The sequence below is a fragment of the Thalia democratica genome, chromosome 4, assembly GCF_965202585.1.
Source record: "Thalia democratica chromosome 4, ktThaDemo2.hap1.1, whole genome shotgun sequence".
Lineage (NCBI taxonomy): Eukaryota > Metazoa > Chordata > Thaliacea > Salpida > Salpidae > Thalia > Thalia democratica.
This window is the reverse complement of record NC_139168.1, coordinates 65,566,864-65,582,362: the sequence shown is the minus strand read 5'-3', so window position 1 is coordinate 65,582,362 and position 15,499 is coordinate 65,566,864. Positions and strand designations below refer to the sequence as shown.

Sequence of the window (15,499 nt, the reverse complement as noted above, 5' to 3'; positions counted from 1 at the left end):
TTCAACAAAAACTTTTAAATGAAAACTAAAATCGTTTGCTTTAGTACTAAATAGCATAGATTATTCGCGTAATTAATTAGATTTTATATTAATTTTTAAAAAGTATAATACCAAACGCTAATTATTCAAAATATTAAACTTTTTTTTGTATTAGATAAAACAGACTAATTTAATTTAAACTTTACAAAAACATCATTAATAGAAAAAATAATTTAAAAGGTTTTTGTCGTTTAAATTGCATTCTATATGATAACAACTAGGTTATTTTTGTTTTGTTTACTAGAAAAGCTAGTAAGTTTTGTTTCACAATTTATAAATAAAAAAGTTTTTAATTTTATTTCAGCTAATATTTTAGCGTCAGTTAAGAATCATCTAAAGTAGGTTTTTATTTAGTTTTTTTCTTAACCAAATATCTACATACTTAACATTTTTTTCATAAAACAACTTAAAAAACACTATACAGCTTTAAGTTTTATTTTCAGTTTAATTTTTTTGAAATTTTCATTTTTTGTAAATTAGTAGGGAGTTATTAAATTAAGTAAAAACTAAGGATATGTTTTTTATAAGCCTTGACTCATTAAAAAAGCATTAACAATTTAAACGATTTTCATACATATATAAACATTTGTTTTAATTGTTATTTACAATACCATTTGTTTTAACTATTCCTAAGTATTGTCAATGTCAAAAAATTATGTTTTTCTTAGAAAATTTTTAAAGTGTTTACAAGTACAATTGAATAGTTTCCTACTTCATTTTTTTAATTCATACAAATACACACAAAGGTTAAATATTTTATATCTTGCTTTAAACGTTTTCATTTTATGTATACACATGCTTAGTACATAAACGAAAATTTAAGTGAAGTTTAAATTCACTTGTGGTGAAAAATATTCAGGGCCGAAAAAAATCGATTTTGCAAGTCGCGTGATCTTAAAAGAGCTGAAATTGGAACTTCTCTTTCATGAAAGTAGCAGGTGAAAGTGCATTGTATTCTTTTATTATAAAAATAATGAATTCAACAAGTTCAGTAAATTCACCATTGGCACAACTTTTAGTGAGTATATAGTTCGGACATTATTTTTTACCAAACAAGTGATGATTGTTTTATCATTTTCTACGTCTAAAAGGGGAATATTTTTTTTTAATTTTTAGTTTAATAAAAACTCAAATATTTAAACACTTGTTTTTCATACAAATTAATATTAAGCAGAAAAAAGTTATTTCGTGCTTGTTTTTGAGTATAAGTAGGTATTTCACCGGATAGAATTACTTGAAGTATTTTAAATCTATAAAAATGATTAATTAAATAGCAACTGACACGTTTTCAACTTTTTACACAGTTTCTCAATATTTTTTTCTATTTTTACAGTAAACTTTTTTCTTCTTTTTTTACAAATTCTCTTTAGCGCGAACAATATTATATTTTTATATTTTTTTATGGGTGATTATACTTTTTTATGCACTAAAGAAATATGAGGGTTTAATAAAAACATTATTTTAAAACACTTTGTTTAATTTACGATATCTTTGTTTTGTTCTTTTATAGTTTAAAGCAAAAATTTACTCAGAAAAAATTATTGAAGTTTGAATTAAGTTTGCGAACTACTTTTCATCAAACTAGCCAACGTTATTGATTATTTAACAATGCAACTTTAGATATACACAATTTGTTTGATTGAGGTTTTAGTTTTTATAATAAATTAAAACATAGTTATTGTTTAGAAAAATTCGCCTGGACCTTGTAAATTTTCAAGATGTAAAGTATTTGTTTTTATTCTCACGACACCAATAATAAATGTTTTTGATTGTAAAACACGCATATTTATATACCTTTTACTCCTTTTTTTAGTGTATAGATAACTGTAATGATACATAAACAACATCTAACTTTAATAGCTCATTATAAATTCGAATGTTATCTTTATTGTAAAATATACTGTAATGAAATAGTCAACCAACACAAAACGCAACCAAATCTAAAAGTTTAATTAAATGTTTTAAACTTATTTTTCATTTGTATCAACAAACTATTTTGAAAAAATAATATTTATTCATAATTTTAAAATACTCTGTTTTGTACAAAATGACTTAATATATAAAATTAAAGCTTTTAATCTAATATAATTGTTAAAAGTAGTTTATTTTTATTTATTTAAACTAAACGACATTGCAAAACCCATCTTGGTGGATCAAGTAAAGAAAAAATATTTAACTAACAACAACACACTTTAACTTTGTACAACTTTCTCCTCGTTTTTATATTTTATGTCGAAATTGTTTTCAGGATGTGTTTTTAATTTCTCCTGCATAAAACTATTTGCTTCAGGCAAAGTAGTACAAAATTAACATAGAAAATCTTGTTATTTGAATTTTTAAGTTTTTGTTTATGTTGTTTAAAAATGTATTTTAAATAAAAGTTTTTTTGTTCACAATTATAAAACTGATTGAAAGTAGTTCATAAATAAATCCAGAAGTTGTCGAAGTTATGCATTATTAATACGGTTCTTATGTTTTATAAATAGCGTTGATCACATAAATACCAGACGGTCAAGTATATGCTAATTAATGATCGTTCGGTGAAGTTCATTATTTGTTGTTGATGGCGCGAAGCATCTCAACTTTGTTGATGATGGCCGAAATGAATACTGGTTATAGTTTCATGAAAAACTTTTTTTTTGTTGCTTAAAATATTTTATTATTTTATCATTGGTAGTAAACAAAATAGGCTTAAGTCTTTAAATTAAATTTATTTAGTACTACAGCTGTTTTCTAAAATCATATTTTATTTCACTGTTCTCAAGTTATAGTTTAATAAACACTATATAGTCAGTTTGAAGCTAGTTCTTTATCATTTAAAAACTGAGTCGATGTTTTTTCATTAGTTTTTATTTCATTGTTTTTTTATTCACTATTTTTTTTCACTGGTGACAACAAATTATTAGTAATTTACTTCTTCATTTGTATATAATACCACTTATTTACATTTGTTCATTAGCTTAAAACATTCCTCGACTTGAATTTATCACCTTTTTTAATTCTTTGCACATAAGTAAAATTTATATTTTAAAATGGTTAGATTTGAACGGATGCAGCTTTTCTTATTAGTTACGTCATAATCGAAACAAATTATTCACTTCTTTTCAACTTCCGCAGTCTAACGCGCTAACTAAGCAGGTTCATTAACATTTTTATTAGTTACATAATATTCGTTTGAGGAAAATTCTGCAATATTTTTCATAGATGCTTAATTTTTTATAGATTAGCTTTATTTTGTATTTCATTTATTTTTTTCCAACTAAGTTTATAACACCTTTTTACAGTAATTAAACTCTTAAATTTAGTATACTTTTTAAAGTAGAGTTAAGAAAAGTTAATTAAACTAAATGCCAAGAAAAAATTAAAACACTAAAAAACTTGAATTCGATTTGATACATACTATAATAATAAAAAAATACTTAGTATACCTTATAAAAGACTAAACAAATATTTTTACACATTAAAAATGAATTTAAAAACCATATTTCAAGAATACAATTTACGCATTTTCAACTTTGAAATCTATACCTCCTTTTTAATTACTTCTAATGTCGAAAATACTTCTAAGATGTTTTTTTTTAATATTCCTGAGTTAAAATGTTTGCTTTAGGCTAAAGGAGAAAATGAATATAAGTAATATTTTTTTAAGTTTAAAATATAATTGTTTATTTAGTTTGTTGACAGTAACAAAGGATTTTTTTTAAGCTATGGTTAAGAGTAGGAATTTGGAGATTGCTGATGTTATTTTTTCTTAGTCATTACCTCTAATTGCATAAATAAGTATTCCATAAAAATGGAAAAATGAGTTATATCAAGTTTCTTCTTATAAATCGGTAATTAAAGACTATTCTTTCTTAACTATGTTCGTTCAGTCCTGTAAAGTTTGTAAGAAGAAGAAAGTCTAGCGTTTTTGAACATAAAAATTATTAAACGTACCTTTTGCACTTTTAAATACTTGTTATTAAAGATAAACTAAACACTTTGAATCTAATACTTTATAGCTTCAAAGATTGTAAACTTAAAATCTGTACAATTATTATTGCTGGTATCTTCAGTACGTTTTATTACACGTTATTTGATGTTCAGCATAATAATAATTGTATGTATAACAAAGATTTTAATTTCATTAAAAAAATCCTACACGTCACTATTTTATTATTTATTGATTCTTACAAACACTAACTAGTAAATAATTAAATATTTTTAATATAGAGATAATAAATAAATCTGAGACTTTAAACTTCCATTTGGTAATTACAATTTGAAAGAATAGTTACATAAACACTGAACAAAACGTTTTCAACTTTGTACACAATTTCAAAAGTTTGAGCAAAAATATGAATTTTATACACAAATTTGTGTTTTTTTTTTCAAATGCGTTTTTGATTTCTGCTGACCATAAGTTTTCGCTTTAGGCAAAGTAGATCAAAATAAATACGAGAAACATTTATTTGTTGTACATTAAATGTATAACGTTTTTTTTTGCTTTTAAAACAGTTTATATAGTATTTAGGTTGAAAAAAAGTTTCAACACCTTTATTTGGTTTTTTAATATTTTAGTTTCTAATTTAAGTTTATACATTTGCAATGCTTCAGTTTCTAAAGTATAGCTCAAATGTAAAAAAACTAACTACATAAAGTTTAGATTTTTTACTTTACAAATAATAAAGGGACAATGAAAAATCATCTTAGTGAGTCTACTCAGGAAATTTTACCCGGTGCCGAAATTCAAATGCCTCACAATGAAAATGAAAGTTCTTCTTCTTCGGAAAACAAAAATGCAAAGTATTTCAAGAAAACTGTCAAAGGACTTGGGGTTAGAAATTAACTAAATATACTATAACTAAATTAAATTAGATTTAGAGGGTTCAGCTTATTCTTAGTTATGGACACAAACTATTAACTTTTCAGATTACAACAATAGTTCTTTCTGTTATTGTGTTTTTTATGAGCATTACTGAAGTGGCCATTAAAAACTGCAGAACAGAACGTGTTTATGATTATAGTAGATATGATTACTACGATAATTATAACATACCAATTCAATGCGACTATAATGGCTCTTGGGGAGTTGGAATTTGGTGTTCTGTTCTAGTGAGTAAATTTTTACACAAAATATTTTTTATACGTTTTTTACATAATTTACACGACAAAATTAAGATAAAAACTAGAAAATTTCTTAATAGTATAATTTTTATTTTATTTGTTTTTAAATAATATGAATGTCATAACTTAGGATCTCATTAACATTTTTTTTTGATTGAAACATTCTTCTATAAATAAATTCGAGAACCAATGAAGTTGTAATTTTCTTCTTGAATGCAAGTTGAGAACTTTAGTTGATACTCTTAAAATAAATTACAAGCTATCAATAAGTGGTTAAAGGATTTGTGTTTATAATACTTTTATAATAATAGTAGTAATTTTTTTAATACTATATGCGTAAGTTAGTTTTAACAAAATAAACCTTTAGTGAAACTTCGACTTAAATTCTAAAATTACTTAGAGACAAATAATTTTTAATATTCTCTTTAGCCATTTCTTGCTGGAGTTTTCGGTGTTATTGCTGGGTCAAAATCATCATCACAAAAAAAGGTAAGTTAGAAAAAATATACTAATTGCTTTTTTTAAAAACAAAAGAGTATTTACAAAACCTTAAATATATAAAGTGTTTAAGTTTTTCGGTAAAGCTTTCTACAATTTTAAAAATAATAATCATAAGTCTTTGTAGAATAATGCACATCATACAAGATTGATATTGTTTAATGTGAAAATATATCTTCTAGACCGGATTATTAATGGGATTTAGCGTTGCTGGAGCTGTTATATCGTTTATATCAATTTTTCTTCAATCAATCCTTACCGTTTCTTATCGATATGTAAGTAATTCATTATGAGATAAAAAATCAAGTTTAGCCTAGAATTTATACAAGCTTTTTTCATTGAAAAAAAAATGTTTTTTTGTTTTAAAGAATTTCTATTTACATTTAACTTTTTTTATCGTTATTCCAATAGTTGAAAAATTTATTAATAAGTTTATAAAACATAGTTTTTAAATTTCACCAAATCTTCTAAAACATAAAGCTCAGTTTTAAAGAACTTATAACACTTATCTTATTTGTACAAAACTGTCACTAATATATATTGATTATCAGTTTCTAAGAGAAAGTTATTCTAACTAATTTAAAAAATAAGTACCTAAACCAGTAGCAATACCAGTTAAGTATTAGAATACAAAAATAGGTTCTAAGCCTTAATACATACTAGCTAATTTTTTACTAGTTTTAGATTCAAAAAGTTATTTTAAAATGTAGTTAATAGTTGTTCTTCATACGGTCATTTCTATTCTTTCAAGATTTTTTTTTGCAAAATAAGTATGCAATAAATACTTTTCAAGCTATTTTTCACATAAATTGCTTTTTCACAAAAAGTGACGATTTTTATGTACCATAAAATATATCTTTCGTTAGAGATCTTATGACACACCGGCAAAGTATGGACTGCAAATAGCAATAATGGCAACCACTGGTATAAATTTCATTTTACTGATAATTTCTTCTGCTTATAGCTGCTGCCTGTGTAAATCCTGCTGTGGACAGGTAGTTTAACAATAAAAAACATAAACATTATTGTTTTCTTAATATTGTTTCAATGTTGTTCGGTTGTAAATGATAAAACTTATTTATAGTCGTTAAAGAGAAAATAAAATGGTCATATTTAACGTAAACCATTAGTTTTAAATGCAAATAATGTTTTTCTCAAATGTGCAGCATATTTCTGTTCAAGTGTTCTTATACAATAAATATTATATGTTTTTTTTTCTCTCTGTAAAATAATAATTTAATATTAAACTAAAACTAAAATATGTGAAACTTAAAAACAGTCAAGAAGGCCAGTTGAACAGCGAGTTATATATGTACCTTATTATCCAAATCAACAAGTTCTCAACCAACCTGCACAAGGTATAATGTTTTTGTACTTTAATTTTTATTATCAAACATGTACTCGTTTAAGAAAAAATAATCTTATTTTTTAAGTTCTATAGCAAAAACTTTTACAGACGTTTTTACTAAAATGATTTATTTAAATCTACAAAAATTAAAAATAAAACCATTAAGTGTTGTATCTCTACTAAGTTGGCAATTTACAACTAGTTTAGAGAACAGCTTTTAAGATGTAGTATATGACTAACTAATGAATTAAAGAAAACTGTTTAAAAATATATTTGTAGTGATTACATACTGAAAAATTATAGTGTAATTTTTTAATATAAAGCTTCGACAACCAAAAAACTTTAAACTCAATAACGTTAAACTAGTTAAATGTGTTAACTTAATTAAGTTTTATCTACAGTAAAGTTTTTAGTCGATTTAAAGGTGTTCAACATCACAGGAACTGCTAATTATCCCCAAGGAAGTCAAACGGTTTTCCCAAATCAACAACAACTAGTGACAAATGTCCAACCAAACCAACAAACTTTAGCTTCAGCACCTATGAATTATACAAATCAAACAAATGTTGTACCTCCACAGTATAATCAACTTAATCCGGACAACTAAATGAAATGAAATGAATAACTATTTTTGTGAACCTTTTCAACATTCGTGGTTTTCACTTTAATCGTTGTTTTTTTTTTTCTAACAACAGCTTGAATTTTGTAAAAGTTTTATAAATTACGAAACCATTTAGAAGTTAAAGTTTTTCGACGTAACTTATTTTATTATTAATAAGTATGAACAGGAGTCTTATAGTACATTTTAATAAAGTTACATTGATTAGGTCAAATATGGTCTAACTTTAATCATCTATTAAGTTTTGTTACTACACGTTAAAACGTTACTATACTTTTTACTGTTACATTGTAAATAAAAACTGACAAAAGATAAAAAACATAACGTTTTTTTAAATACTTTTTGCAATAGTGTATGATCTTATTAAAAGTTTTTTAATAAATACTAATATTTTGTACAGCTTGTTATTGTGTGACTGTTTATATTTACTTTTTAAATTATGATTTTGTTTTCAGTGTTGTAACTTTATATTAAAAAGAGTAACTTGTAATCATTTAATAGAAGTTTTGTTGCTGTTTGGTTTCAGTAGCAATTATCAAACACTTTTAAGAAGTACATCAATTATTGATACGATCGTATTTGAAAGTGTTTATAATTTAACTAATAAAAAAATATAGTTATTGTTTCTTACGTATTTAATCTAAAACTACTAATATAACTCTCTTAAAAAACCTTTAGGTAGAAAGGTAAAAGCTATATATTGTTTACTATAAAGAAATAAAACAAATAAAATTTTATCAAAATAGCATTTTAGAAGCTTGTTTTATTTTACCACATTTATAATATTACATTTTTATAATAATTTAAAATATTTTATCAAGTTTTAAAAGCTACAGAACTTAAGGCTTAAATATCGTTTTATTAACTTTTCACTTACAAAATAAAAATTAATTATAAGTATTGATTTAACAGCGTATATGAAACAATTATTGACAGCATTAACTGTTCAAACGTTTTTTTGTTTATCTATTAGCCCAATATTTTCATAGACTACTTTTTTATTTATTCCAATGGCCCAATGTTTTTAACAAATCAAAAGTTGTTAGCCTATTATAACACAAAATTAAACTTGAATAGTTTATATCTTACTTTAATAGGATGTTTGTTTATACTTTATTATTTGCTAAAATCTTTTTTTTTATATATAACGAATTCTTTTAAAGTAGTTTAGAAGCTTTTTGTTAATGTGCTAAATGTTTTTGCATTTAGCTGAATATACTTAACAAAAGATTAAACTTCAATAAGGCGGATATTCTTATAACTTTATGATTAATAAAAATCACAAAAAATAGATTTAGTTTAGTGATATCACTATTAATTAAAATTGTAAGTAACTATTTTTATTTTAAAAATACTTTAAGTTAAGCCTCACAATAATTATATATTATTGAAATAGTTCGTTGATTAAAAATAAGACTTTTTTTTCTTTTAAAACTATGATATGTTAAGAAATTAAAGTATGATTATGAAGTACTTTATTAACAATAGTAATAGAAGAAAATAAAAACATTAGTTACAACTAAGTCACTAAGATTAGATTAAAGCATGTTACTCAATAATAAAAGAACTATAGCAGCTATAAGAAAAACTAAAGCTATTTAAAAAGTACTAATTTGTTAACCTATAAATTTTAAGATAGTCATTAATAGTTGGTGTAAAAAGTATTTGTAGTATTATTTCTTATATTTATTTCAAACGTTTCCAGCTTTAAGTGCTTAAGCTTAGTTTAAAAAAAAATTCTAGATCATTTTAAAGTTTTTTTAACTTAGCAGTACAAGAATATGGAAAGATTATAGTTTAAAATATATACAATCACACTCAAAGCAAACCGACTTTATAAAGATGTTTGAAATAACCGATATATAATTTAACAAAATAAAATGGGCGACTCTTTGGTTTTGAAAAAGGGGATGTTTAAGATCATGTAATCAATGCTTCAGATGAATTACAAATGTACGAAATCATTTTTCTAAAAAATGAATCTAAACCTCAGTCAAATAACCTCTTAATAACGACTTTAAAGGTTGATTGTCTATTTCAACTATTTGTACTTGATAGACTTCAATACATACAACAAGCCAAACGCTCTGAAGAACATTTAAGTAAATGATAAAACTAATGTAGTAATGATCTGATTTGAAAAAATGGTCTTGTAATTTAAGCAAATATTGCTTGTGTATTTTATATTTTTTAAATAAAGTTTTGCTTTGTAACAATAAGTTAAAACAGTTAAATGGGAAGTTTAAATTTTTTATAATTTTATATTTTTTGAACACATTTAATGACCATCGATGACATATTTAAAATCTTTTTTTATTTTAGTAATGCATTTTTAATCTATAACACTATTTAATTAAACGTTTTAGAAAAAATCTTTCAAAAATTAAAGTTAATTGAAAAAAAACTGAAAGTTTTTATTAGCTCAACGTTATTCAAATTTTTTTAACTACTTTAAGAGTAAGAATAGTTAGAATAAGAATACTTTAAAGCTGTGTAGGAGTAGTGTTATAGAAAGATGATTAAAGATGCGCAAAATTGATATTAAGCATTTAGTTTTTGTTATTTTTTTTAGCTTTATTAAAGTTTTCAAAAAATTGCCATTTTAAATATGTAATTAACTAACAATAATTAAATTATATTGAATTACTAAAATAAGTAAAAATACTTATAAAAAGTTAGAAAGTACTTTCTTTTAAAATTAAGCTAAGGAAATTGAAATAAGTAAAGTTTAAAATAATAAATAAAGTTAAAAATTATATTACACATACTTTTTATACAAACTATTTATGACTATCTTAAGGTCTATTGATTAACAAACTACTACACTTTAAATCGCTTAAGTTTTTCTTAGAGCCACAGTAAATTTTAAACTTTTTATGTTTACTAACATGCTTTAATTTGATATTTATGACTTGATAGTAGTTAATTTTATTATTATCTTGTATTACTGTTATTAATTAATATGTTTTAAATTATACTATAACTTTTCTATCTATCATAATTTTTAAACATAAAATTCTTAGTTAAATTCAATTAATTATTTGTATAATTTCTACTTTTTATAAGGCTGAGCGCGAAATATCAAAAAATAAACAACAATTACTTTCAAAGTTCAAGAAATCTATTAAAACCATTTAAGGTTTCTTTTTGTGATTTTCTTTAATCATAAAAGTATAACGCTAATCGACTTTTTATAAAATAAAATCTAAAACTAAATCTAAACTAAGTTTACCATTAAGCATGATCAGCTAAAGTCAAACAACTAAACAGATTAAAAACTAACTTATTTTTCTTCTAAAACCTTAGTTGTATAAAAGAAAAGTGTTTAACAAGAAAAAATTTGTATTATAAATGTCCCAGTTAAGCTAGATGGAAACTATGGAAGTTTAACTTTGTTTTAGAATTTTATAAAAACACTCAATTTTTTAACAAACATTGTACTATTTTGTTTATCATAAAAATGCTCTGCTACAACATTAGGTAGATAGATAAACACAAAACGTTTGAACAGTTTGCGTTATCAAAAGTTGTTTTATATTCGTTAAGAAATCATGTATAATGTTTATTCTCAGATAAAATGTTATTTTTAAGTTGTTAAAACCTATAATTTTGACATTTCTTGATTAATACAAATTATATTGTTTTAAACGAAATATATTGAAATCAAAAGTAACCCAAAGAAATTTGGTTTTGTTTAAAATACAATTATGTTTTATTAAAATTAATCGATAGCATAAAAGATTAATCAACAATAGTTATTGGTATTAAATTAGAATATCTCATGAAACGTAGAAAGTATATAAAAACTAACTATTCATTATATTTTTAAGTACACAAAAAAAACGCCACCTAGTACTTACTAAAACATAGAAAACTATAATTGTATGTATATAAAAGAAAAAAAATGAAATAAAAAAGTATTTCAACTTTTGTTTAACTATAAATGTATAATAATTAAGTTTCATTAACATAAAAAGTTAGCTATAACCATTTTTAACACTTAGTTTTTCCATAAAGATAGTGTTTCTTACCTTGTAAAGTTTTCCTCATAAAAGTTTGGAATGTAGCTTGGTGTTTGAAAGAGCTTTCCACACATCAAGTTCGTGTGATTATAAAGTTTTGATTCCTTATACTTTTGTAATGTTCAGTAGTATAAAAAAATATTTCCAGTACAATCTGTATTATTAACATGCCTGCATCACAAGAACGTAACAAAATGGTTCGGAAATTTAGCGGAACCTTCGAAGGGGTAGTAAATTCCTACATGCAGTTCTTGATAGCCATTTCGATGAGAATTTCAGACTCACCCGAGAATTCAGAAAGAAACAAAAGAAAATTTTTCGCAGTTAGAAAAGAGCTGCACCAGTTTTTGAACTAGCTTAAAAAAATTTTTGAGTTTGATGAGTTTTCAGTATTTTCAACCGACGACACCTTTGTGGGTTTATTCGGTGCGGACTGTTCAAGTTCGTGTGAAGGTTTTATCAATCTAGATGACGTCGTTCGTTGTGGTGGAAAAGTAAATGAACTTGTGAACTTATACAAGTTGTTTTGTCATAGTTGTATTTTGACATTTCATAATGGTGATATCCTTGAAAGAACAGATTTTAAACTAAAACGAAAATAAAAAGTTAAAAGATTTGAACAATGTTTAACACAAAAGGAACTTTTAACAGCAGGCCTAACCGATAAAACAAAATATTCAAATTACAAGCGTTTGCAAGACTACGTGTGTAAAAGAACAGAAAATTATTGTCATTCTCTAGTATCAATAGAAATAAATTATAAAAATTGTTTTAAACTCGTTGGAAAAATAGAGAATTTTCAAGATAAAAATTGTTGTAACATCTGCTTCAATGATTTAGAATATGCTCAACAAATTTGTCGTTTGCTCTGCAACTATTTCTTATGTAAATATTGCGCGCTCCCGGTCTCCATCTATATAACCAGTTTAAAAATTAAATCAGTAATATAGTTCCCTTTTAAATTATTTTACTGAGTAGTGAACGTACTTACAATTAAACAGTTTTACATAGACACAAGTTACTATTAATTTGCACTTTAACTTATGTAGACAAACAAACTACGGTAAAACAATGAAAACTAGGCAGCTTACAAATATGTGTATAAAAGATATAAAACTCGAAGTGATAATTTAACTATCATAATAAAAGACAACAACCAGTCTGGTGAGGTAAATACATATAACTAGTATGAAATATCATAAAAATAATTTAAAACACCTAAAATCAAGTGCAACAGAATGTTACTTTATGTAAATTAATGCACTTTTAGCTTAAAAACAAGGTGAAAAATTAAAAATTCAAAACAAATCGATAAAAGCATTGACAGTTATAACAAAAATTAAACAATAAAATTTAAACAATTAATTTAGAGAACTATACAGTATAAAAAAACTATGTCTTTGATTTCCATCTTTGTTTTTTGAAACAATTACAATTATTTAAAGTTAGTTTAACTTAATTTTTTTAATGTGTACACATTTAGAAAACAGAAACTGAAAACACAATAACATCCATCAACAAAAATTTACGCGAAGTTTTTATAAAGAACAAAATATAAGTTACAATAGTTAACTTGTTGACTGTTAATAGCAGAAACAAAATATTCGCATAAAAAGTATATATCGCTATCCTTTAAGAGAAGGTAAATTTTTTAATCCATCATTAAGCAGTCTCTCAAACATTGTGTAATAATTTTTGTACTCCGGATCTTCATTAAAACTCAAACTTCTCACGTTTTCAAGAAAAACTTTAAACTCTTCTTTGCATCCTTCGCATATTGTTTCAGCCGGAAGCTTCTTCAACTCAACCACGTTTTTCATTTTTTGACCGAACGAAATTTTGCCGTCTTTCAAAACATCGCACCAAGGTAAAGTCCCTTTCACCAAACGGATCAGGACGTACGCCAGGGATTCCAGATCGTCCCTCCTGCTCGGAGTTTTCTTCAACATTCGGTTCAAAGACATGTACATCCACGTCCCGTGTGGCCTTTCAACCTCGGACTCCCGCACGTGGTATCCCCCGCCCGAAAGGTACCCGGTCGAGCAGCCGAAGTCTATCAGGTGGACTTCGAAGGGATCTTCCAGCCCCACGGCCATGTTGCTCGGCTTGACGTCGTTGTGGACCACGCCGCACCCGTGGACGGACTCCAAGATCTTCAACGTTTGCAAGCCTATCGTCAGCGCGGTCTTCAGAGAGAACTTGTTCTCCGGAGTTCTCTCGACGAGCTTCAATAGGTCGGTTCCCAGCCTTTGCATCAGGAAACACTTTTTGCCGTAGTAGTAGAACGTGAAACCGGCCTTGGGGACACCGCGAACACCGCTGCTTTGAAGAAGTTTCAACACCTTGTACTCTTGAATTAAAAATTTGTCGTTTATCTTCGTTTGTGAAGACTTGGCTATCAGAGGAACGTTGTTGTACTTAGCATCGTATATAGTGCCGAAACCCCCCTTGGTGAGCTCCATCATAGTCAGTTTTCTCATGTCGAAACGTTTGTGATTTTCAGACATTATACTTATCTCTTAAAAGTTGACTGGAAGTAGTTTTTATAAAGTATTAACAATTTACTTAAACATAACAGTAAGTTCAATGGTTTTCACAGTGTGCATATCAATGTGCATTAAGTTTATTTTGGAGTTCACGAAACTCATGTTGGTTAGTAGAAAAATTATTTTGATTCAATACTTAACAATGTTGAGTTAATGATGAAAAGAAAAAAAAAAGTTCTTTGCATATTTGTTAGCAGTTTTAAAATTTGTACTAAATATTCTGTAGTTGATGACTGCAATAAAACGGTCTTTGGCAAATTAGTGGAAAGGTTTGAGATAGGGGATAAATACAAAGATACTTTTAGTTTTTTTTTTGTTTAGTGTGCACAGATTTCAATTATCGTGAAGACTACTACTTTTTTTAATATTTGTGAACTAATAGTTTAGTTTATTGAGCAAACAAAAAAAATATTTGCTCAAAAATTTTTTGGTTTAATGACCTAGATAGCAAAAAGACCTCTCGGGCATCAAGTTGCAACCCTACCTTAATCAAAATTATAATGAGCTAAAAATCAAAAAGAAGATAATAAACTTTTCTTTTCTAGTGTTATTATCTCACAACAAAGTAAATTAGTTAAATTCAATAATTAAGATAAAATTTAATCTTAGAGACTTTTGTCAAATAAGAACTGGAATTAAACTTAAACAAGTAAAAAAGATATAGTGATAAATATGTTAGAATATTTTATTAACAATAAATAAGAAACTAAATATTTAGACTCAAAAATGTGTTTTATGTAGCATATAAAATAAAAAGAAATTTATTATGTTTATCAAGATAAATTTACAGATAACTTAGTTTAATTCGTATCTTTTTTTGCATTTAAAATTCTACTAAGGAATTACACATGAGTAGTTTTCATTTATACGTTAGTAAGTAACAGCAATAAGAATATTAAAGAGTTGAATTCTTTACGATCAACTAAAACAAGTTGTATGCTTTTTAACACTACTTTTAAAAATAAAAAACTTTATAATACAAGTTTAAAACGAGCTAATAACCAAAGATAAATGGTTAAGTATAAAAACAATTATTTATTGGTATTTCTTGTGTTACAATAAATTTTCGATAATTAACTGTGTTTTAGAAGTTGTTTGAAATACTTGAACAAGGTTATTTTAATTAAAATTATCTTAACAAAAATTTTTAATTTGTAATAAATTATTACTTTAGGCTATAATGATGAAAATTTTTTTATTCTTAAATATTTTTGTCATATGTTGTATTTTTTTACTCAAGGACTAACTTTTTAACTTTAATTTTTTGTAAAGTATTATTTGCATACAATCTATTTCTTATTAAATTAATTTCAAACAAAGG

The 15,499-nt window shown here is 25.1% G+C and overlaps 2 protein-coding genes across 2 annotated transcripts; one reads left to right on the top strand and one right to left on the bottom strand.

Annotated features, from left to right (window-relative positions):
* The first annotated feature begins 4,682 nt into the window (after window positions 1–4,682).
* LOC145834633 (uncharacterized) lies at window positions 4,683–8,183 on the top strand. The gene is made up of 7 exons (XM_082942112.1): window positions 4,683–4,855; window positions 4,951–5,133; window positions 5,575–5,634; window positions 5,826–5,918; window positions 6,510–6,638; window positions 6,923–7,001; window positions 7,432–8,183. The coding sequence occupies exons 1-7, from the start codon at window positions 4,715–4,717 to the stop codon at window positions 7,596–7,598; spliced, it is 852 nt and encodes a 283-aa protein (XP_082798238.1). The 5' UTR covers window positions 4,683–4,714; the 3' UTR covers window positions 7,599–8,183.
* Window positions 8,184–13,257: 5,074 nt separating this feature from the next.
* On the bottom strand, window positions 13,258–14,139 carry LOC145833577 (uncharacterized). Its single transcript, XM_082940745.1, has one exon. The coding sequence runs from the start codon at window positions 14,137–14,139 to the stop codon at window positions 13,258–13,260; it is 882 nt and encodes a 293-aa protein (XP_082796871.1).
* Between the last annotated feature and the right edge of the window lie 1,360 nt (window positions 14,140–15,499).

What these genes read in the sequence shown, in the direction of transcription:
- LOC145833577 (XM_082940745.1), bottom strand. Translation starts at nt 14,139, where the DNA reads ATGTCTGAAAATCACAAACGTTTCGACATGAGAAAACTGACTATGATG.
- LOC145834633 (XM_082942112.1), top strand. Translation starts at nt 4,715, where the DNA reads ATGAAAAATCATCTTAGTGAGTCTACTCAGGAAATTTTACCCGGTGCC. An exon ending in GAATTTGGTGTTCTGTTCTA is followed by an intron (nt 5,134 to 5,574) that starts GTGAGTAAATTT and finishes TATTCTCTTTAG; the next exon opens with CCATTTCTTGCTGGAGTTTT. An exon ending in TTACCGTTTCTTATCGATAT is followed by an intron (nt 5,919 to 6,509) that starts GTAAGTAATTCA and finishes ATCTTTCGTTAG; the next exon opens with AGATCTTATGACACACCGGC.